Source organism: Oreochromis aureus, linkage group 13 (assembly GCF_013358895.1).
Source record: "Oreochromis aureus strain Israel breed Guangdong linkage group 13, ZZ_aureus, whole genome shotgun sequence".
NCBI lineage: Eukaryota > Metazoa > Chordata > Actinopteri > Cichliformes > Cichlidae > Oreochromis > Oreochromis aureus.
Genome location: NC_052954.1, coordinates 22,704,671 through 22,728,300, shown reverse-complemented (window position 1 = coordinate 22,728,300; position 23,630 = coordinate 22,704,671). Strand labels below are relative to the sequence as shown.

General features: G+C 41.4%; 1 protein-coding gene across 1 annotated transcript in view; it reads right to left on the bottom strand.

Moving 5' to 3' along the window:
* The window catches only part of LOC116322194 (ankyrin-3), an 88,685-nt gene that overhangs the window by 26,328 nt on the left and 38,727 nt on the right, over positions 1–23,630 (bottom strand). The window contains exons 9-30 of the mRNA XM_039621910.1: positions 23,519–23,617; positions 22,741–22,938; positions 22,106–22,204; positions 21,821–21,919; positions 21,640–21,738; positions 21,345–21,542; positions 20,022–20,120; positions 18,343–18,441; positions 16,325–16,522; positions 15,976–16,074; positions 15,236–15,334; positions 15,012–15,110; positions 14,804–14,899; positions 13,276–13,348; positions 13,082–13,138; positions 9,240–9,363; positions 5,564–5,666; positions 4,038–4,147; positions 2,042–2,266; positions 1,728–1,882; positions 911–1,122; positions 502–709 (exon numbers count right to left, since the gene is read on the bottom strand). Coding sequence (XP_039477844.1) covers positions 502–709; positions 911–1,122; positions 1,728–1,882; positions 2,042–2,266; positions 4,038–4,147; positions 5,564–5,666; positions 9,240–9,363; positions 13,082–13,138; positions 13,276–13,348; positions 14,804–14,899; positions 15,012–15,110; positions 15,236–15,334; positions 15,976–16,074; positions 16,325–16,522; positions 18,343–18,441; positions 20,022–20,120; positions 21,345–21,542; positions 21,640–21,738; positions 21,821–21,919; positions 22,106–22,204; positions 22,741–22,938; positions 23,519–23,617 — 2,848 coding nt within the window. The remainder of the gene's footprint in view (positions 1–501; positions 710–910; positions 1,123–1,727; positions 1,883–2,041; positions 2,267–4,037; positions 4,148–5,563; positions 5,667–9,239; positions 9,364–13,081; positions 13,139–13,275; positions 13,349–14,803; positions 14,900–15,011; positions 15,111–15,235; positions 15,335–15,975; positions 16,075–16,324; positions 16,523–18,342; positions 18,442–20,021; positions 20,121–21,344; positions 21,543–21,639; positions 21,739–21,820; positions 21,920–22,105; positions 22,205–22,740; positions 22,939–23,518; positions 23,618–23,630) is intronic.

Below are 23,630 nucleotides of genomic sequence, written 5' to 3'. Positions count from 1 at the left end.
CCCCAAACCATGACAAAGCTTCCACCAGGTTTTACAATAGCCATAAACACTCACTGTTGAATCTCTCTCCTGATCTTGTCTGTACATATTGAGTGCTGTGAGTGAGTGCTTGACATTTTCTAGGCCTGCCAAGTGCCTTTTCTCTACTTAAATGGTTCATATTTAGGGCAGTGTTAAGTGGCTTAACAAACACAAAAAAGTTTCCTCAGAAAATGCCAAGGTAAACGGACTGGACTGAAAATTTATTAAAATACAGCCAATTTCCAAAGAAAAACTTCCAAAAATTTGGAAGCAAAACAGAATTAATGATGGGTGGCTCAAGACTTTTGCACAGTGCTATATAATAATAAAAAAAAACAAACAAACAAATATAAGTAATGTAATGACTGTCAAGATATCTTTTAACGATACTTGGAAATACATGTTAATTCTGCAAAAGCTGTTTGCATAGAGGTACCACAAGAGTATCGTCATGCTCTACTAATCCACAGGTCGGCTTGCCTGTGATGCTGCAGAGGAGACGCAGGCAGGGTGCAGATTCGCCTCGATGGCCGCTGGGATGGCCTTCTGCCGATCTAGGTGGGACAGGGATCGTCATAGTGATCGGCTTGTGGAATTTTCTTCTCCTCGGCTCTACAGTGACAATGGGGCTGAAGGTGGCTCTGTTGCCAAGGACTGCCCTCACCATGTCATCTGGCACAGGCTGGGCCTAAACAGAAGGCCAGGAAGATGTACAGAAAAAAATATTTGGTCAGTTAAACTCAGATTACTGCCAAATCAGGCAATTTTAAAATATTCTAACAAATTGAGGGATCTAAGCAGTTAAAAGGAATGGTAAGGTAAAGAAACAAATCAGTGCACAGTCATCATACAGACCAAACTTAAGTGGGCATTAGGAGTCCTACTGTACCTGCAGGCCAACACGGATCTTCTTGGTGAGAGCTCCTGGGGGGAATGAGGCCTGGACCATGGGAACAGTACTGCTAGAAAGTACTCCTCCATCAGGACCCATATGATTAGATTCCTGCTTAATCCGTGACACCACAGCAAAATACTGTGGAAAATCACCAGTGACGATGCGGCAAATACGCTTCTTCTCCAATTCGGCAGGACTATCCAGCTCTGCAGGAGGAGAAGAAGAATTTCACACACACACACAATACACACACACACACACACACACACACATATATATTTATTTATATGTGTGTTTGTGTACTTATGCACTCATAAACAGATATTTGCAACAGATATGCAGTATATCTGTTTGTGTAATTTCCATTTGTATTTTGAGTTGATCGATGGTATTTCTGCAGGCTTTGTCAGCTTAGAGGTAAAAAAGCAAAAATAGGCCTGGGCTGAAATGCACCAAATCATCTAATGATCATGAGATTTTTATGAGCGCTATTAATTAATCTCCATTTGCAAACAAAGACAGGAAGGCAGAAAGTTTTATGTTGTAGTAATCAGATGATAGCTGTTCCCCAGTTGTCATAGGTCGAGAGGCAGGGAAGACCCAGGACACAGAAAGCCATTCACACTCACATTCATGCCTAGATCCAATATAGAATCACCAATTAACCTAACCCCACTAACTGCATGTCTTGAGACTCCAGGAGGAAGCCTGAGTATCCAGAGAGAACCCATGTAGAACATACAAACTCCACACAAAAAAGCCCAACAATGGTTGATAAAATGTGGACCACGCCAAATAACGTTCCGGTTACCTTCATCCATTCCAGAAAGCAGCTCTGTGAGGTCTTCTGGTCTGGTGTCAGACTGGTGCTCCTTCCATGTGTCACCATTATCACTCCTCAACACAATCAACTCCCTCTCTTTCCCCCGCATTGAACCAAAATGAGGGATCTCCACAATCACAGGACTTTGAGGAAATAGAGCATAAAAATCTTTGTTAAACTGCTGCACAATCTGAAACCACTTTCTGTGTCATGATTTGTAAGTAGATATTTAAAAAAAACAAAAAAACAAACCTTTGATTTGCCTCCTAGCCTACTACAAAAAAAAAAAAAAAAAAACCTACCCAAGGAACTGAGCCCCAGCAGGTCCGACCTCCACCAGTCGGCTGACCAGCCCCTCCCCCTCTACCATGGGTGGAGGATAGGCCAGTTTGTGTCTTTTAGCCAGGCGACAAGTAATACGTGTGGGTGCCGTGCATTTCCTGGGAGGGATGATGATGCGCATGCCATTGTGGCGGCTGCCCCTCATGGAACCACCACGGGCATCCACCATGAAACTGACCAAGAACCTGCCAGATGAAGAAGAACATTTCAGAGTAGGAAACAAAACAACGACAAAAGAGAAAGATAGACTAAAGCTACGGACACAAGTGAGGAGGACGATTCCCATGCTGTGATCACCGTACACCAAAATAAAGTGAAGGAAAAGACAGAAAGTAACAAAAACAGAGAAAGAGGAAGAGACAGGACGATAGAGAGGAGAAAAACGATGCTTTGAGTTCTGAAACTTGGCTGTTCTCACCTTCACCTGCCTCAGTTTAGGGAATTAAACACTGTGTGAAACTAAACTGGATGCTAATGAACTTGTAGAAAGTTTAGTTTCCAGGTCTGAGGCTGTAAGTGAGCATGTGCCAAAGATTCAGCCCCTGTAAAGCAGCATTAAGTGGTCAAATATTAAACACCAGCACTAATGTTTCAACTTGGGTCGATACGATCGATATTCTTCAAATCAAGAGCACGTTGTGGCGTCCCACGAATACACCCAATTACACAAATAAGAAGACGGAGTAGGTTTTGGGTAGGCAAACCTGCAAAACTGCTTGTGCGGCTTTAATTTAAAGCCACAGATTGAATTCTTTTTCCCCATAAGTGTTGCTTGCTAAGCATGTTTAAACAGTAGAATTCCTGTATGTTTTGGCAGAAGACTGAGTTGTTATTTTTTATGTGTAATGAGAGAGTAAGGTATAGCACAATAAAGAAGGACTCCCAAACATGTCGACTACAAACTTCTAAGATCTAAGCAGTGCAAATGAAACACCAGACCACACAGATGACAAAGGCACAGACGGGAGAGGGAAGAGACAGTGACGAGATGAGAGGGAGACAGAGGTGGAGGAGCGAGTGACATCACTGCGCCATCATGGGTGAGAGCAGCAAACTCAGTCATCACCTGGAGTCATACTGAGGGAGCGGGGAGGAGAAGCTGCAAAATAAACACATGGGAGACAATGCAGGAGGCAAACCCCCAGAACCTAGTTTTAGTAGCAGTTCCATAATCACTGGTGGGATCTCTAATGACTACTCGAGGTGAAAGAAGACTAAAAAGGTGAAAAAACAAGGGATGCAGTAAAAATAAGGACAAAAAAATGAGGACAAAATGACAATGAACACAGTAATATTTAAATAAACAGGCAGGCTTACAAGGTAAAATAATGTGTCATAAATAGAAAGAAAGAACCAAAACTTAAAATGATAGATCCCACTATTTAAATTCTCAGCAACACCAAAGATATTTTCAGTTAAGTAAGTTCTGTGCAAAGACAGCACGCTCCATTCTGAGCAGATCTTAACACTTTATGATGTCATATATTCAAAGTATGTAAAAGACACATCGGTTTATCTAAGTGAAACACATGAGCCACTGTACCATGAGCTCACAAAGTATGCGGTTTGTTTCCGTAATGATAAAAATAGAATGATGTCAGTGAACGTGGGGGAACTCATCGGCCATGTCTCTGGTTTTATGGTATGACGCGAGAGTTTTAGAGGGTGAAGTGTGTCTTGTTGCTTTAATGTAATGTGTACAGTAGCAGCACTGCAGAAATCCCACAGCCCTGCACCTTGTCTGCATCAGTGCTGCAGAGTTTGCTGAATATTGACTCTTTGGGGGAGAGCAAAAGACAGTAAAACAATTGCGTGCAGTAAGCATATAAAATGTGTGATTTCTGCAAATAGTTATATGAATGCACATGCAGTATGTGTGTCGTTTCACATGTACTGTAAGTGTATGCATGCTGGGAAACATCTTCCCAGGCTGGATGAGAGTGCAGCTGTTCTTACCCAGAGTGAATTGGGCTAGACACAGTGTTGTGGCTGTGATCCATAGTGTCAGGAGTCCAGCTGTAGCGTCTCATACACTCCGAACTGTAATCTCTGGTCACAGCAAGGTGCTGGTTGAGGAAGATCCAAAGACATGGTGAAGAGCACAGAAAGTACAGAATGGGTTAAGAAGAAAAAGGATGACAAAGAAAACTGACAGCAGATTTGCAAAACTGACTAATGGATCCAGACAAAAGGAACAAGGTGCAAGATGACAAAAAGTGAACAAATTATCACTCACTGCAATGATAGATATGGGCTGATTACATTTACCGCTTCTATTTCACCAATGTTTTCCATCACTGTCCATGGCCTTACAACAGCCAGGACAAAAAGCACTTCAGGCGCATAAATAAAAGATGATACTATATAATTATGATGCCTGAGAAACTTGAAACTAAAGATCAGCTTTAATAAAAGAAGAAGGATGTGAACACTGAATCTTGGAACTCTTGTACACCGAAAGGAGCATGGGAATGACTTATGGCAAAGACCCAAAACAAACAAATATGCAAAAAAGCAAAACTTGAGAAAAATGGAAGCTGAACCACTGTGAGTGAAAAATAACAAAGCCGACGAATGAGTCAGACATCCAACGACATTTATACCTTATTGAGTGGGTCAACCAAGTACGAAATGTCTTTACAGACACTCTGAAGCTTAGGGAAGAAGAAAAACAGTTCAGAAGTCGCATTATAGGTACTAGATGGCCCACACAAATTAATTTATGGTGCCATGCTTCACTGCAGGATTTGTGCTCCACTGAGGAAAACGATTTTAACTCCTTGAATACTTTGATTTTGATTTTAGCACCTACATTCAATAGGTGACTGTAACTGAAACTTCATTCATCAAAAGCCAGATAATTCAAAGCAAACATAATCTCATATACATAATATTTACAGGTTAATATAGCACCAATTTACCAGGAAGCTTTCTGACATAAGAAAGAATAAAGCAGTGTTATTAAATATTCGTATGATTTCCAAAACATCTGCTTTTATAATTCAAGACAACTACAAAATATCGATAAGTTTTGTTTGGGATCTTGGGTGATGCTGAAACAAATATTAACAATAATTTCAGGAAAAGAGTTACAGTTTCTTTTATTGCTACAGACCAACATAAACAACGTAATGACAGATGAGCTCTGCAGAGCACTGCAGTTTTCCCTCAGGAAGCTAAGGGGGGTCTCTCAAAGCTCTTGGGTTTGAGTAAAGCTTTCATCAAGGTGCTATATGCTCACTCTCAGCACTTTGGCAAAAGCAGGCATGGCATTAACACTTCTTCTGTTATGTGAAAGATGAATGAAGCTACTCTGATTCTGCCTTTAATCTATCCGCTTTGTGTTTTAATCAGGCAAGACAACAATTACAACAAAAACCATAGAAGAATATGTGGATAGAAGGTGACAGAAGGGTAGGAAATAGTGTCGAAAAAAAGATTTTTAAAAAAAGGTAAAGAAAATGACAAGAAATGAAACTTACCGTGTCTTTTGTAGGAGCCAGAATCTCTTCAATCATCATACTGTCTCGTGCAAAGGAGCTCCGGTTGAGCGTGTTGGACCTATCCGAACTGAAGGAGCGGAGGCTACATGTTACCATGCAACCCAGTGCCCCGGGCAACAACAAGTGACGGGCAGGGGGACACGGCATAAAACAAAAAGCAAGGAATCCATTACTACATGTAACCTCCAGGGGTTTCACTTACTGGACAGAGAGTCCAAAAGTAATATGGGGAAAATAGAGAAGCAGAAGAGTCTGCATTTGAACAGGGATAAGATATTGCAGCACGTTATTCAGAGATGGAAATGAGAGTGAGGTCAGTTTTTTGCATTAAGAGATAGGGGGAAAGAGGAAGAGGAGAAGTAGGCGGCCTGAAGAGAAAAAAGACAGCTCTGTCTATGCGTCTGTCATGAACACTAGTGTAACTACGTCTGCCTGAATGATGACGTATGACAGAATAGCAGACTATACTTATATGCACCTGGTTGGCAGATAAGAGCTTAAAGTTTTCAATTCTGTGCAGACGTCGTCAATGACAGGAAAAGAAACAAGATTCACTCAAAGGTATTTCAACTGTTAAATCCGACTCAAGCTCAAAGGCTCACCTCCCTTTATTCTAAGATTAGCTGACCTAGACCTGTTTCAAAGGAGCAAAATACAAGAAGAGAAGCAGGTCTTTTCTATCTATCTTGCTGCAGTCTGCTTTATGGCTGTGTGTGGTGATGTGTGCCTATTTTTGCTGCCTCTTCGGCTCAGTGCAGTGCTGCAGATTCATTTCGGGCTTCTTTCTTGTGCTCCTTTTACAGCGATTTGATCATTGCAGAAGATGTGAAATATTCATTTGATGAACAGTGAATATATATTTTTGTGCGTGTGCGAAGAAGCACTTAAATATCATACGTGAAAGGTGCGTTGTTGTTGTTTTTTTGTTTGTGTAGGATACGCAGCTTCAACTGTGAACAAAGCTGAAAACTCTGCCTTCGTTTCTCAGAGGGTATACTGTATGTGTGTATTGATGCGCCGTGCGTGAGTGCAAAAGGGGGAGAGTGGGTGAGTGAGGGGGAGAAAATGCAGAGCTCAGCGTGTTTGAGTGGGCACGCTATTCAGCACAGAGAGAAGCCCTTTATTCAGCAGAGCCTGCCTACCCCGGCATCGAAGTTACCAAGCAACTCTGTACGGGCTGAATGGACTCGCTGGCATGGCAGCGCCGCACTATCCCCCCCTCTACCCTGTTCTCACCCAGACCATGTTTGTTTTTTACAGCTTCCTCCTCTTTCTCATTCTGCCCACCCTCCTCCCCCCAAAAGCATCAGCGCTTCTTCTTTTCCTTCTGTGTTTTCATTCTTGCTCATTCCCTTTTATGTCCTCCCTGTAGTCAGCTTTTCATTTCTGCGTGTCATCCTTCTCCATAATGATCTCCTTCTCTCTCTGCTTTCTCATTTCCTGAGTCACGACGCTTTAACAATACTGTGAAGTCTATCAGTTCATCCACTCAACTAAAGACTTTTTCAACTTTGCCTCTATCCCACTGCTTTCCTGTAATCAATCAGACCCTGCTCTAACACCTCCTTTCCTCTTTCCACTCCATTCATTTTTATGGGTGGTCACTCATAAAATCTACTTCAAATTTTCAAACTAGCATGTCAAAGTATGAACCAGTTAAGCACTGGGTCGAAGGGATTTTTGTGGACTCAGAGAGGCAACTGTAGGCAACTGAGTCATAGTATATCCATGTGAGTGCTGCTGTGTTTGAATGCGAAGTTTCCATCTCCGCAAACCAGAATTGAACAGCAGGAATCATGCCGAATACTTGTGGGACACCTCCAATTACCTCCAAGTCAACAGATTATTAATCCAATGATGTGTCCGATCCCTGGAAGTTACACTCAGAGACACTCCAAAAAAAATATAAGGTGCCACATAAGAAGAAGCCACATCAAAACATTAGTAGATTACTCCACACAGCTCAAACTGAAAGACAGCTCCGCAAAACAGCTGCTTATATTTTCTTATGTCCAGCAAAACTGTCTCTTTTTCACACCTACATCAAAACAATAGACAAAGATTTCACTAAGAGGTAAAAAGTGGAGGGATGATGATGATGATGATGATCTAAAAATACAACACGTAACAGCAACAATGGGTCAAATATGCTACCACGAACAGAGAAACAGCAACACTGGATGACACCAATGTCCAATGAATGACTGGTGGTTTGAGTTAGAGGTCTTATGGGTGTTGGATTGGGGTTAAAAAGTAGTTCAAAGGGTCACAGGGGGGAGACACCATTCACAGATCTTTTACCTACTACTACTGGTACTACAACTACTACTCTTTTCTTACCTGATTCTAGGGCTAGAATGAGAGACAGGATGCAAGAAAACAAGAAAAAAAGAACAAAATAGCAGAGTGAAAAGCAAAGCATTTTGAAGACGTTCAAGCGTGATGTGACATTGATGCTGTGCTTTTGGTGGCACGCTAGGACAAGGTCGCGCGAATTTTTCCCCTTTTACATGAGAAGGTGTTTGCGTGTATCCAGCCCACTCAAAAAGCAGACCATGCAATGTCAATGTCATAAATGGAAAGGTAAGGGAAAGAAAAGAACTTGCTCAGCATCACACATTCACTGATCAATACATTATTTTATACATTTTCGCACTCCTGCAAAAACAGTCAGCTTAACAAAGTGTATATGCAGTGTATGTATATGTATATGCAGATTTTAGTATATGTATCTGTAGTTTGCAGAGGAAGAAAGTTCTATGGAAACTATGGAAGGACTTGATTATTTGTAAGGAGAAGTCAGTGTAATACTAATGTACTAATACTCTGAAATAGAAAGGTTAGCACAGCTTTTAAGCTTGCATGTGCTCCTCACTGTATCATTGTACAAAATAGTTCTTTCAAACTAACATTTTGCATAATTCAACGTATTATCTCTCTGTCAAAACTTTTTCCAGGATCAGCCCATCAAAACAAAGTCGCTCACGTGGAATCACTCCAGTGTTTCCCTTGTTTGTCTTGCCCTGCTGATGTTAGCAGCTTCCTGTCACAGTCAGTGTGTCGTTGTTTTTATCAATCCAGCCATCACAGTGCCATCTGCCATCTGTCAGTGCGGTTACAATACACACTGTGGGGCTGCACAACACACCACCGGAGTGTTTTCATTGGCGCCTGCCATTTTTCCACGACATCCTTTGTCCACTATGTGAAAGTGTAGCTACACCGACACGCAGCTGTTCACCCAGAGCATCAAAGGTATCAAAGCTAGTTAGCCCTTTGTACATTTTTTTTTTTGCCTGAGTTTCAAACAGGGTCACACAAAACGCTGAATCATTTAGTCAGGTTGAATCATTAGATGGCAACTTCCCAGCTGCGCTTTCTGGTGACTTCCATTATGCTGTGTTATTGTGTGTGAGACTATATGTGTTTATGTTGCATATGTATGCATGTGTGTATGCTTGGTGGAGGGGGTTGTGCATTATACTAACTATTCAAGAGCAACAAACACAATATTGTCATATCAACTATGGCATTACAAATCTGTGGATTTAGGGTGACCACTGCAAATATCGCAAAGATGATGTCACACTGTGAAGTACATCAATAGTTTTAATGTGCATATATATAAATATATATGAAAATGACAAGTGCCTACCTGGCTGAGCGGGCTCCTATGCTGAAACCCATGTACCCCTCATGAGGGAGAGAGTCATCCCCCAACTCTTTGAGGTCCTGAGGCCGCAGGTATTTGTCTGTATCCCCAGTCATTGCATCCTCACCTAGTGAAGGGACGAAATCAGAAAACCCTCCTGTTAACTTCAGAAGCTAATCAGGGCAAGAGAGACGATGCGGCACCCAGCAAAGAAAAACAAGCCGACACCAGCCTCTCTTTTATTTGATTAGACTACTTAGAGAGGGCCTTGGCTAATTATCAGCATCCCTCTGTCGTTAAATCAACCCAGACTACCTCACTGCAACTACAAAGCCCACTGCAACTTTTCTTTCTTTCAGTCTATTCTTTTCATTTGTGGCACACCAACAACATGAAGCTGGAACACTCAGCAGCGCCTATGCTGGACTTTAGAGGTGAGACTGTAATATTAAAAGAGAAAGAGGCAGCAGCAAAGACACTTTGCGGTATATCTGGAGCTCTCCTGTAAAATCAAACGCAGCTCGTTTCAGAAGACTCAAAGCAGAAGGTTTTATAGCTACCAAAGCCTCAGCACAATAAGCAAAGAATAAGGAGAAAGTGCAGAACCGCACCGCACCTCGATCGGCGGACCGGTGGACGATGACACGCCGGTCAATGAAGCCGCCGGAGCGGCTACAGTGTTTCCCCTTCTCCCTCATGTCCGGCTCTGTCCTGCCTGCAACACTCTGCTCCTTCACCGCAGCCCCTCCCCCTACCTTCAATACTGCCGCACTCCGATCACACACCACCACCAGTGTCAAGCAAGAGGACAAGGGATGCAAGCGTTTCCGGTGTCAGATTTCAAAATAAAACCAGTGGTGGAAGGGTTATAAATGAAATCATCTTTAGTCAAAACTAAAGTAAAAAATATACCTGTTTACTCCCTGTGTTTACACTTCATAAATTACAATTATAATGGTCATCAGCTACTCTTACAAAGAATACTGTGAACATGTTCTCTCAAGTTCAGCAAGGAAATGATAAAAGATGCAAGATTTTCGAAGACATATCGCAATATTTAAATTATATGAAAAAACATTTTAACTCATAAATAATCTCTGTGTATTTAGTATAATTTTAAAGTCTTGTGCACCTTAATTTTAAAACACTAGGACAGAAAAATATCCATAGTAATATCGCTTCCTGTCTGTTTCCAAAGCTCAATAAAAATTAAAGCGAAATATGCATATCTTATGATGTGGATGTAGCATATTATTGAACGCGTAACTATATCTTTTATTGTTGTGGGAGAGCGGATAATCCAACTTTCTGCGTTTCACGGATATTTCTGACTTCACAGACCTGGAAAGGGATCGGCTGCTCGCTGCAAGTGTGGCAGTCCCATTCAAGCTCAGTTATTCCACCACTTACACCCCGACACAGACACACAGACACACACACAAACACCCTCCTGTTCTAGCATATATTTTAAAGCATATTCTGGATCCCCCCGCCCAAAAAACAAACAAAAAACAAAGCCTGCCTTTTTCCGTCCCTTTTAAGAAGAAGAAAAAACAAAAACTGTCCACAAATATAAAAAGGATGTTAATTATAGTTCACACAATAAAAACTAAGTAAAAACAGTAAAAACGGAAAAATAATAACCACATGTTATAGTGACAATTTCACATTGGCGCTCAGTAACTCTCACTTTCTTACTTTCCATCTCTCGATCAATCCTCTGTGGCTTAGTAATTGTACCGGCTATTGAAACTTCTTTTAAACCCCCCGAGCGACTTACCTTTGTCCAGCGCAGCCATATCGATTACAGCTCTGTTCGTGTTTCGGCGGTAATTTCTGTTTCTCTAAAACGCCACGAAACGCCCACGGTATAAAACGTACATCCGAAGAAAGTTTAAGACTATCAAGAAGTCCATTCAATGCTTCTGGTGCTGGTGGAAAAAGCTGCCCTCTCGTCACCTCAAGCACTTAACTCCACTCCAACCAACTTGCGTGTTTCTTGCCCGTGCGCACATCCCCGCTGCTTTCGTTGCGCAAATAATTTAGATTAGAACCTCTCCAAGTTTTGCGTCTCCTTGTTGCACAAAAAGGACACGAGGCAACATAGAAACAGCCTAAGTCTAAGCCACCTGACATCGATGGCCACACCGGGGTTAAATCTCTTGCAGGCTGCTCAAAAAAAGCTCATCTCATTGGATTTAAAGCGAGAGAGAGAGACTGTGCGTCTCTGGCTCAGCAGCATCCACAACAAACTCTAGTTGAAGAGTGTCAACAGGGGCCGCGGTGGAAGTGTTTACCGCTCTGTGGAGAGCACAGTCAGCTGACAGGTCGTTTGAGCAAATGCCTGGGAACTTCAGCAGACAGTAATGGAGAAAAGAAGAAAACTTTCACTGAGGTTTTTTTCTTCCTCTCTGATGGAAGTCCTAGACGGAGTTTGGCTGTGTGTCAAAGTGGGAGTGGGGCTAAAATAATGACGAAATAACCACATAATTTTGCAATTTTTAATCTCTTGAGCAACATTTCTCTGTCTAGCTCTTCTGCCTCTGTGTTGCACACAGTGACTACAACTTGCACAAGAGTAAGAGAATGCAAGCAAAGCAGCAACTGTTAACTGCAGTAATGAAACTATTTCAGGCCATTGCCATAGGAATTATAGAAATCTATACTATGATGGTAACAGAAAAAATTAAAGATTTAAGTTATTCTCTATAGATTAGTGGCTGTAGTCATGTATAGAAGTCATAAGGCAGGTCACAATAACACACAAGAAAACACACACACACAAACAACAGCAACCACAGGGAGCTGTTAGAGTCACTCCAACCTGCAGCTTAATAGGATTGGCTTCCCTCATGTAGGATTAAAACGAGTTGAAGAAACTCTTCACTTACTCCTGCTACTTCTTTAACACACACCTACAAAGAGCAAAACAACAGCATCCTATAGAAAATGAAGGAGTGCAGGCCTGAATACAACTGCTGTCTGAAGCCAGTCTGGTGGTGCTATTGGGCAAAGTGATTATCAAGGCCACAGAAGTACAACGCTGATGAAATACATGCACGGTTTAAACCGTTTATGTGGGGGACATTAAGTCATGGGCACTATATTTCCTATGTGAGGATCTTCAGAACAAACTCATCTCCTAAACCTGATATGTGTGTATACTTGTTGAGTCTAGCTGTATCGCCTCACACAGAAACTCCACACCCCTTGACCAGCATCCCCCGAGCAACAGCCCGTGAACAAGCTCATCAATTTTGCAAGAATCCTGGCTGTGTAGTTCCAAAACAAAGGACAGAGGACTGAGTCGGGCGGTCCTCTGTACCATAAACTTGGCAGAACATCAGCCTGCAGTTCTGAAGCAGCTACTCTGCTGCTAACTATGAAACTTGAATTTTACATACATTGAAAAATGATTTGATACAATGTATGCCGGCCTCTTCATATTCCAACTCTGAATTTTGATGTGTGTCACATTGATTTTGCGTTCATTTTTTCACAGCTACACAATTTTGTGTCAAATAAAATGGCTACAGCTGAGACTTTATTCTTTGTCTGCATGATTAAAGGCTAAGGAAAGAAAATAAAAACAATAAAACAGTATATATGCACCACCCATGGAGCCTTAACAACATAATAACTAAAGTATAACCACAGCATTTAGTTTGAGTGGACAGTGTGCACTCTGGTGAATGAGTAAGTTCCCCTGAAAACGTTCCCATTACCATGAATAGCAAAGCAGAACAGCAGTACAGCAAAGGCGACACTGTTAGTTTTAGGCAAGGCAGCTCTGTTGTATTAAAGGAAAAGAAGCAAAAAATAGAAGAGAGGATTCAAACCGATACCTTCGTCAACATCTGACAAAGACTCCTCACTGAGAGTTTCTGGCACATTGGCCTGGACTGTGTTTTGGATACACATACAGTGAAACATGCACGTTAATGAGAATGACATCACATAGCACACAGTATATGGGAATTATGCACTTTCATTGATTTCAGGGCTCAGTGATGAGATTCGAAAACAGTTTTTTACATACCTTCATCATCTGACATATCGAGGAATTCATTCATGGTCTCAGGGACATTGATTTTATGCTTTTCGGATGCACTCTGGAAATTCAAAAAATACATATATTATAAATTCCTCACCTGTTTTTTTAAGCAGTTACAAATGGATTTTCTTGTATTATGATATGTCACATAATCACTTGACATCACTGCCTTTCACATTGCTACATATTAAAAGAAAGTACTGATAGTGACATTGTTGTTGATATTTTGAAAGTCAGTTTATGGGTGACAGCAAAGGGAACATAAGAAAAGATTATTTTGATTATTACCCACTCTTTAAATATTTTATTAGCTGAAGCTCAGATAAATGTAGTCAGCTGGTGTCAACTTCAGGATATAAGTTGCAAATAAAGTGAAAGCTTCACATATATTTCCTTATTTGGGCCTTAGACTGGGCTCCAGGCCCTGTCATAGCAAGAAGTAGTCATACTGTATTTCTGAAGGCCATTTTAACCCAGATAAGCGATCAGCAAATGTTCCACAGGCTGCAGATGTAGGCTTAAGAGCAACATAAAACAACAGCAGAGGTCTGTGTACGGTGAATAATAGATCAGTCACACTGAGGTGTGAGGAGATGACCTTGATCTTTTATTCACACTCCTGTGGTCTGAAGCATTTATGACTAATACACTTTCCTGCTGATTGTGCTGGATCCTCAGTGCCCTCTTTTCCTGGCTCTTCACGCTTGACACTTCTTCATCACTGCCTGTCTTTCTGTACCTCACTCATCTGCTCATCAGGGTCAGATCGCTGTTAGTAACGTTGGCTGTACGAGGGGAATCCTTAAGCTCCAATCTGAGCCGTCCCTTTCTCTTAAGCAGGACAACTTCACACATGTGACACAGCGTGACAGACTGACTTGCAAGCTCATTTGCAGTATTCACACCTTAACTCCACTCACAGTGTGCTGCTGGCTGTCTGGCCACAGTTTATTTTTGGCAATGAGCTTGCTGCTCGGTAAGAAAACTCTAGTAGCTTAACAGACAAATACAAAACATTATTTCTAATGTTCACTTTTAAGCAAACAACAACCTTCCTAATCAAACAAACAACCAAAGTGATACTATTTCTAATGCACTGTACAACTTTCAGTTCCGATATTCTTGTTTCTCCTAATGTCAGAGCCCAAAAAGCATTGCAATCAACTGTGAAATCTTACATATCAGAAAATCCTTTAATGCACCAACAATTAAAACCAGAAACTGCATGAAAATGTAAAGTATCTCAGAGTGACAAAGCTGATTTCCACATAGTTAATACATAGCCGAATTATCAATAAAAATCACACAGTCTGACACACACCCCAAAAAAGAAAACATACATTAAAAACTTTTCAATAAGAAGCACAATCTTTGCCCAGCTGTCAAGTTCCACAAAATATCCATCAGTTGATGTATGATGTAATTGTATGTCTTAAGATTGTATGTCTTAACACATGTGTGTTGTATGTCTTAAAGCATGTGAGATGGCGTTGACCAGAAGTCAATGTCTTACCATAGTGGCCAAGTTTTCATCAGTCACAGGCCTCAGAGTGTCAACCACAGAGATGTAACCAAGACGGCGGGCAATGGATAGGGCAGTGTTCCCATTCTTACCAGTGACAAAGACACACAGAGGAAGTTACACACAGAAAGGAAAAAAAGCATTCAGTATTTCATCAAACTTAAGCTCTGCTATCCAGCCTGTGTGTTTGTGTACTAACCACAGTGAGTTCGTTGGCCGAGGCCCCGTTCTGAAGCAGCAGGTTGATGATGTGGGTGTGGCCCTGCTGAGCAGCTTGGTGTAGAGGAGTGTACCCGTTCTAAACACAACCACACAAACACAATCAGTTTGTCCAGGAAAGATGCAAATACACTGCAGGATTGCAGGAAGGTCCTCAGCAATTCAGTGATACAAGGCTATATGTGTGTGATTCTGTGTGTCTACCTTGGTTTTGCCATTGACTCTGGCATGGTTGTGCAGCAGGAAGTTTGCCATCTTTGCATTTCCATAGTGGCAAGCTACATGCAGCGGAGTGTAACCCATCTGGAATGACAAATGATGGCGGAAGAGGCACAGACAATTCAATTAAAAGAGGACGGAAAATTACTCACATGTGCCAACTGCAGACTATAATTTGTTACATCACAGTTTACTAGAGATCTGGCCTGCAGTTTGGAAAGTTTATATTTTAAGTGTAAAATTTACCAGGCAAATATATAAATCCTCTCACATAATGTGATTTCTCTAAATCATAACTTTAAACTGCATCGTATTTCATCTCCTCTATGAATTATGTATTTGTGTATAATGGAGATCAGTGTGTGAATAACCTCTTTGCTGTAAACAACTGTCCTGTCAGCACAAACACACCACAAATAACCTTGTGTTAGCCCAACCTTTAGCTACTGCAGCTCTTAGTGAACGTGGTTATGTGCATGAATGTGTTTGCTGCATCCATAACAACATGATCACCTTCTACTCAGGTAACAATCCTTTATTTATGCAGCACCTGAGATGTCTGCAGACAAGTGAGTGTATGAGCGTGTTGAGCTAAAGAGGAAAATCAGGATAAGCACATACAACAAATTAACTGATGGAAGTTAAAAAAGTATAAATATGCAGCAAACCTGCCTCCTCGTGTATTTACAGTTTTCTGTGCATGTGTGCTACTGAGAAAGCTGTACCTTTGTTTGTGGGTTGACATCAGCCCCGTGATTGAGAAGGACTTCAGCAACATTGACCTTGTCCTCTTGCGCTGCTAAGTGGAGTGGTGTTAGTCCACTCTGTATATGAAAAAAGGAGAAGCAAAAAACATGCAAATCCACAATTGCATTTATTAGGGTGGGTGTGCAGAAGACGAATGAAAAGTAGGGTGTTTTTCAGAAAACGTGTTTGAGAAGTCTTATGTCTTATGGCAAAAATCAGGACAAGTGTCTACTGAGTAAAAAGGATTGTGGGCTGTATACATGTGTAATCTTAATTACATTTGTAGTAGTTCCTGTATAAATACTATAGCTATGTGACAGATTCTACCTTGTTGCACACGTTGACATTAGCGTTCTTGGTCAGCAGCAGTGACACCAGATCCACGTTGCCTTCCTGTGCTGCAAGGTGAATTGGGCTGATGCCTTGGCGCGTCACTGCATTGGTGTCTGCACCGTACTCCAGCAGTGTGGTCCCAATTTCCATTTGGTTCTTCTTGGCAGCGATATGAAGGGGCATGTAGCCGTTCTAAGGTCCCAAAGAGAGGTGGAGAGGTTAGGAGGCTGGACCGAGCTCTTCTATGGTTGTAATGGCTGTTACATCATTATATCTATTGTAGTGTAACAGAGAAGTTGCTAATTGAAGTAAGAGTCAATGTTGCATAATGCAGTTTTCATCTATAATGCACTGCAGTCCATTCTCAATCGAAATGGAATTAATCTCATACATTATAGATTAAACTATGGGCAGGGCTGAAGGATGTGTCTAAAAGTAATTTTCATTTTATCTACAAAACAGATATGATGAATGCAAATAAAATCGCAGAAATCACTTATTCAACTCCTAAAGATCTATTAAATGAAAATGAGGATGCAGCTTTGACTAAAAATGTTGTAATTTTGCATCAGGACATATAATCCAGTTTGTCATGAAAACAAATTTACAGCACAAGGATCTTTCAATTTATTGACCGTCATGAGGCTAGTGTGGCCAGCATGAAGTGTCACAGGTACAACTGATGGGAAAACCTCAGACAGAAGGTTTACCTCAGCTGTTACACACATTCACAACAGTGAAAGTGCTAGAGACAAAGTGTACAAACAGGAGTGCAACTTAAAAGTGAACAGTCACCACCCTGGCTTCCTCCTTTTTGCTACTGTGGAGGAGAGGACCTGAGAGAACACATTACACAGTAGCAGGAGGGCTACATTCAAACCTCTGGGTAGCCTTGAGGTCTGCAAGGGAGAAGGTAATTCTAGCTCAAATGAGAGTGAGTAAAAGGATAAGGTGAGTCTGGAAGAGGGAAGAGCCTCTATTTACAGAGCCTAACTTGGCTTCCTTCTTTGATTTAATTTACTACACTGTGTAAAGCAAGACCTATACTTCAAGTCAACATCCATTTTTTCCTATCTCCATCACTAAGTAGAAAAACATTACACACAGAGCACAGATTATGGTACTGCAGGGAACTATTGCAGCAATAGTTCCCTACTCATGTCTCTGTGTTAGCGCCTCTATACAACTCCTCTTGTACACACTGATTGATTTGTTTCCAAAAGCACTTAAATTAGATCAAGCACACTAACTTTAGAACCCAGCCAAATGAAAAACAATTTGAGAAAGAAAGAGAGAAAGGAAGAAGGCAGGACAGAATGAGTGTGGGAAGGCGACAAGAAAGGCAAAGGAATAAATTTAGACAGACGCAGATTAAGGGAGAGAAAGAGAGCTAGGATGGACCAAAGTGGCTTTACAAGCTTTGGTCTCCTTTTGTGGCATGTCACTTGACAGTCCAGGCAAAACAGGCATTTCCTGCCACATTTTTGGTTGGTTCTGGCTTTCTGCTCACACTCGTTCTGCGGTTTCGACAGACTCTCAAAGCCTGGCAGGAGACAAACCATGACTTGACCGCTTATGTTTGTCTGTGTAACTTAACAGCTTTTTTTAGGTTTTTATTGGGAACACATCATTTTGTCAACTCTTGAACAGACAAAAATAGGACAAGTTAGTGGTTTGGCACTATTACTGACTCTGGAGTAATTACATTTCTTGTTTTTAGGAGAAACACAGTATATTGCTTGGAATATGTAGCAAACCAGCAACCCAAATCTGCTGACAGCATGACCTCATTTCAGGCTGGTCAGGTGGTTTGTAAGACTTGACTGAGCACAAAATAAAACCCACACTGTCGCTGATGAACGATGAAATGGGTGGAGGAACCGGGCGAGCATTAGATCCACATTCACACAGATGAATATTACACATAAATCATTATTAATGGGATGTTACGTAAGTGATAAGCCAGGTGAGTTCCTCTTAACACGTGTGTTCATATGAGTTTGTGTGGATACCTTGGCGGCAGCGTGTGGGGAAGCTCCCTGATCCAGCAGCAGCAGTGCCACCCTCTGATTATCGTAGTGAGCAGCTACATGCAGAGGAGTTAGCCCACTCTAAAACACCCACACACACACACGTACAAATGCAGAGACACATCCACACACACACAGGAACACAAACACACAGGCATGCAACACAACACCGGATTAGAAGATCACCGACCACACCCAAGCACAGACACGCTGATAAGTAAAATGAAAGAGCCAAATTAAAACTGTGTTAAGAAATGGTTGGAGATGGGCATCGAACCGATGAAAGATACAAAGTATAGGAGACGGTTAGAGCTCTAACTTCATGCCAAAAAACCAAGAAGACGCTAGAGAAAGATGGCATTATTAGGAAACTGAGTGACAGAATTTTCCTGCTGGCCTGCTGATAGATTTCAATGTATCTTCAAAATGTTGACTTTGCAGCACTTCCCTACAACGGCTACAGTTTTTCATTTGGAATTCAATAGCTATGTCATGCTAAAGTCATCTCAAATGTGCAAAAGCACCAAAATTGAAGATACACACTTATCACTGGCCAGCAAAGATGTGACTAAAGCATTATTTTTATAGCAGCAGAAGAAGGATTAGTATCAGTTTACCAACAGCAGAAGCAGCGAGGTCTAGTTATTATTTTAATTGAAATGTTTAGGGTTTATGCTTACAACATAAAAAACGTGATCATAAAACTGAATCTAATATTTTTTTAACCAAAAGCATGTGCTTATCTGCCACTAGTTGTTCAAATTATATATTTTGAGACAAGATTTCCCAGTGTATCCATCGACACAAGTGGGAGATTAATAATATGGAGTACCTTATAATCTTAGGCTCTAAAAGTGTTTTACAATATTTTTTCATCAAAACGCACACAGAGAGAAATCAAACAGGGCGGCATGTCACTGAACTAAAATCTGGGATATGCTGTGACATACTCATTATTTCTTCCAAAATATGAAAAAAACATATAATATCTTAAAGTCTTTATTTTCACCTTGACAGAATTATAATAATAACGACCTGATTTTCTTCTTTGTGTATCTGACACTGAGGCAGATTTTAGCGTGACACCACCAGACACTGTGGAAGTTTCATTATCATATCTGACAGTCTTTATGTTAAACGCTTTCAGATGGTGGCAAAGACGCACATACGACTAGTGCCAGCAGGCCTCAGCTATTTAAGTCTCTATCAGTGGAATAAAAGAAATCTGCTTACAAGGTTTTTGCAACAGGACAAGCATCTGTTTGATGTGTCGCACTGTGATCAGACCTCAGCTTGCCACTCCACCACACTACTACCTCCCAGCATCTCTGAGTCCAGCTGCAGCTCAGAAAACACAACACAGCCCTGCTGACTATCTTAGAGACGAGGGCATGCAACTGCAAGACTTGATCGCAATAACTGCTTCATGTACTTGAAGCTACCAATAATCCCGCTGGCAGTATCTGTGCTAGCACTTCCCTATTTTATGGTCGCAGAAACTCTGAGAGGACTTCTTGTTGAAATTAGGAATTTCAAGTTTATACTGCACTTTTGCTGTCTGTCATTTCCTTGCTGAACCAGCCTGCTCGTTTTAAACAGGTCATCTTTTTCTGTTTCTTAAATTTATGCTCAGAAACTCTCCGCCTTTTCAGACATCTCACCTTTCCAGCAGCATCAGGTGCAGCTCCCTTCTGTAGGAGCAAACTGGCTACCTCCATCTTGCCATACTTTGCTGCCACATGGAGGGGACTGAATCCTTTCTGTTGGGCCAAAAAAAGGAGAGTAGGGAGTACTGAGGGTATTTAAACAGGAAGTGAATATTTGCATTATTTTAGGTCCCACTTGGCTGGTGTGGGATCGAGCTTTTCCCTAAGCAGCTTAGTTTCTCACTGTGTCTTTCAGTGATCAAGTAACAAATGAAAATAAAACAGCAGCAGCAAAGATTTCGTGTTATTCAGATGGAACAAAACAGAAAGTTTGGTCTAAAGAGTAACATCTCTTTCCTTCATAAGACACAGGACACCTAACATTACTGTCAAAATAGGGTAAAAAGTTCAATATTGTGAAAACATTTTCAATAAAGTTATATTTTAGCCATATTAAAATTAGGATGGATTCACTTTATCAGCAACACTCAAATACAAAATAACTTACAAATGAGTGTGAATGTGTATGAGTAATTTTCTCTTAGCATATAACACAAAAAAACATAGGGGTTTATTACACTGAGAAAGTAAGGCAAAGGTCTTTATTATCTCTTGAAGCAAATGCATGCCTGTTACACGTTTTGCTGTGATACTGGGTTTGATTTGCCAGTGTGATCACTTGGCTTCCTTCCTGTGTGTATGCAAAGATATTTAAAGACATTAGATCATATTTTCCAGAAGAATGTGGGACTCCACAAATTCCCATTTTCTCTGAAACACTTGACCTCATTTGTGTGACAGTCAGTAATCGTACCAGTTTTAAAATTTTTATTCATTTAATCTGGTTTATAAACACCTAAAAGGGGTCAATTAATCTGCTCCATGGCACAAATTTTCTGTTTCCACACAGATATGATATCATTTGCTTGAAAAGCCGACTAAGGTGAAGTCCCAAAAGATGCTATATGTGTGTGTGTGAGGAAGTAAGAGCCCACCATGGGGTTTACCGTTCATTAATCTGCTCTGCTAACAGAAGTCACCTTCAAAGACAGTCCACAGAAACATATCACACTCACATCTTCCACATCCATTTTATACTTCGAGCAATGCACTTGTATGCAATTAGTCAGATCTGTGTGTCAGTTTAGTCAGTTTAGTATGCTTAGACTATGAATTCTTTTGCTGGGAAAAGAACATATTTAGGCATTTATTTCATATGACAAGACAAGAACCTCAGAGCCCACTCGAAACAGAAAACGATGCCCACTAGTGGAGATACTGGAAAATGGGGACATTATCTACATTGCAATATAATGCTTAATCTTCCACAAGACATACCTTTGTTGCAGATGAGAGTGAGGCACCATTGTCCAGGAGCATGGCAGCAACATCATGGTGTCCTTCGCGGGCAGCCAGGTGAAGGGGGGTGTAGCCTGAGGTGGTGGCAGCATTGGCAGACGCACCGCAATGCAGCAGCTGCTGGACAATGTCGACCTTCCCCAGCCGACTGGATATGTGCAGCGCTGTCTGGTCATCCTGCAAAGAGAGGGGAAGTGACTTTTTGGCCCAGTTCTGTATCCCTTTTTGTTTTCTCCTTGACACAGTGATTGATAATGACGCTCTGTGTTCTAACCTTGGACTTGGTCTCCACCTTGGCTCCGTTCTTTAGCAGGTATCGGACTACGTCTGCCTGGCCTGCCCTGGCTGCCATGTGGAGAGCTGTCTCTCCTCGCTGGAAGATACAAAGGTTATTGGCAAAAGGGAAATTTTCTAATCTGTTTCTACATGTAGTGCATTAAAATTAGTCTACTTACCACATTGGTGGTGTTGGGCGATGCTCCGTGGTGCGTCAGCGCATGGACAATGTTTTCATGGCCCATAAAGGCTGCCACATGAATGGGCGTCAAGCCGGACTGCAGATAACAGATATGATGATCAACATGAAATATTAAAACACTAAAGACCAAATCAGCAACCAAGTTTTACCCTGAACATCAAAACCAAACAACAATAACATCAATTCCAAGTAATTATTATGTATTAAATGGTACAGCTCAGAAAGGTTAGAAGAGTAAAGGTGTTCCAGTCTGCTCTATTACCTCTGTGACAGCCTGGATAGATGCTCCATGTTTAAGCAACAGCTCCATCACCTTGACTCTGTTCTTCTTGCAGGCGATATGAAGCGGAGTGAAACCATTCTGCATGAAGAGAAAGTGTAAAGCTAAGGCTGGTATTCCAGTACGATCGCTGAGAAACTCCCCACAGCCTCTAAACTTGTGCAAATGTGTGAATGCTGAGCTGTGCCAGGATGTAAATGTGTGGTAAAGATGATGGTAGTTGTAAAGAAAATGTAAATATGAGGAATAAACCTGTTTTCAGTCCTGTTTTAAACATTCATATCAGCACATATCTATTTAATTCACACAAAAATAGTCTATATCATTAAAAAACAACAACAACAACAACAACAAAAAACCCAACATAGACAAAACTATCAGAAAATAGACAGACACAGTAAAACTTTATATTATAGTGCTAAGTCTTCTGCACTGTAAAGCTACACAAACCAAACCATTGATTTTTTCTATGAGTATAATATTAATCATAAAAGCAAAAGTCTTTTGGTGACTAACACCTACCAACATCAACATTTCAGTATTTCTTGAACGTGATCTTTTTGTCATGATCATGTGACTTTTCTGTTTTGCACCCCCTTGTACGGCTTTATCCCTACCAGAGCCTTGGCATTTGGGTTGGCCTTCTTGTCAACAATGAGCTTGGCCACCTTGTAGTGACCGCAGTGGGCAGCAACGTGCAGCGCCGTAAGGTAGTCATTGGTGACGTCATCCACGGGCACGTCGTGCTGGAGCAGGAGCTGGACGCAGTTCAGGTGGTCCCCCTGAGTGGCCATGTGGAGAGGCGATAGGCCGTTCTATAGAGGGCCGAGACAGGGAAAGAAAGAGAGAAAAGGGGAGAGAAAGAGAGAGCCAGACAAAGAAAGAGAGCGACAAACACACACGCAGACGGACACATAGACAGATGGACAGACAGACACAGTAAGTTAGGACGTGGCCATGCGCTGCACAGAAAGACTGTGAAGGAAGTTGCTGAGAAGGTTACAGAAGCATTGTTATAACGAGGCCATTACAACAATGTCTATTTTGTTACACTGGTCGTCCTGCGCGGTCAAACTGTAGGGCTGCGAAGGCAGCGGAGACAGGCTGTTCTGGAGAGGTCGCACAGATGTTATGGAGACAATGCGACAACACTACAGCAACAACAACAGACCTGCTATCTGAGTGGATGACAATTTTTTTAAATAGCTCCGAGTGGTTAGGAGAGCTGATTTTGAAAATAAAGGTATTCCAGTGTTATTACATCGTGTATAGTGATCTATTCTTGTCTGTTATATTTTTAACTTGATGAAAAAGATGTCATGTGTTTGTGAACTTTCTTTTCTTCCCTATTCTGAGCTTAGCAACATCTCCTGAATTGATCATCCAAGTAACTACCTTGGTCTTGGACAGTATAGGAGCTCCTCTGTCCAGAAGAATTTCTACCACCTGCTCGTGTCCGCTCCGTGCCCCACAGTGAAGAGGTGTCAGACCGTCCTTAAAAGAACAA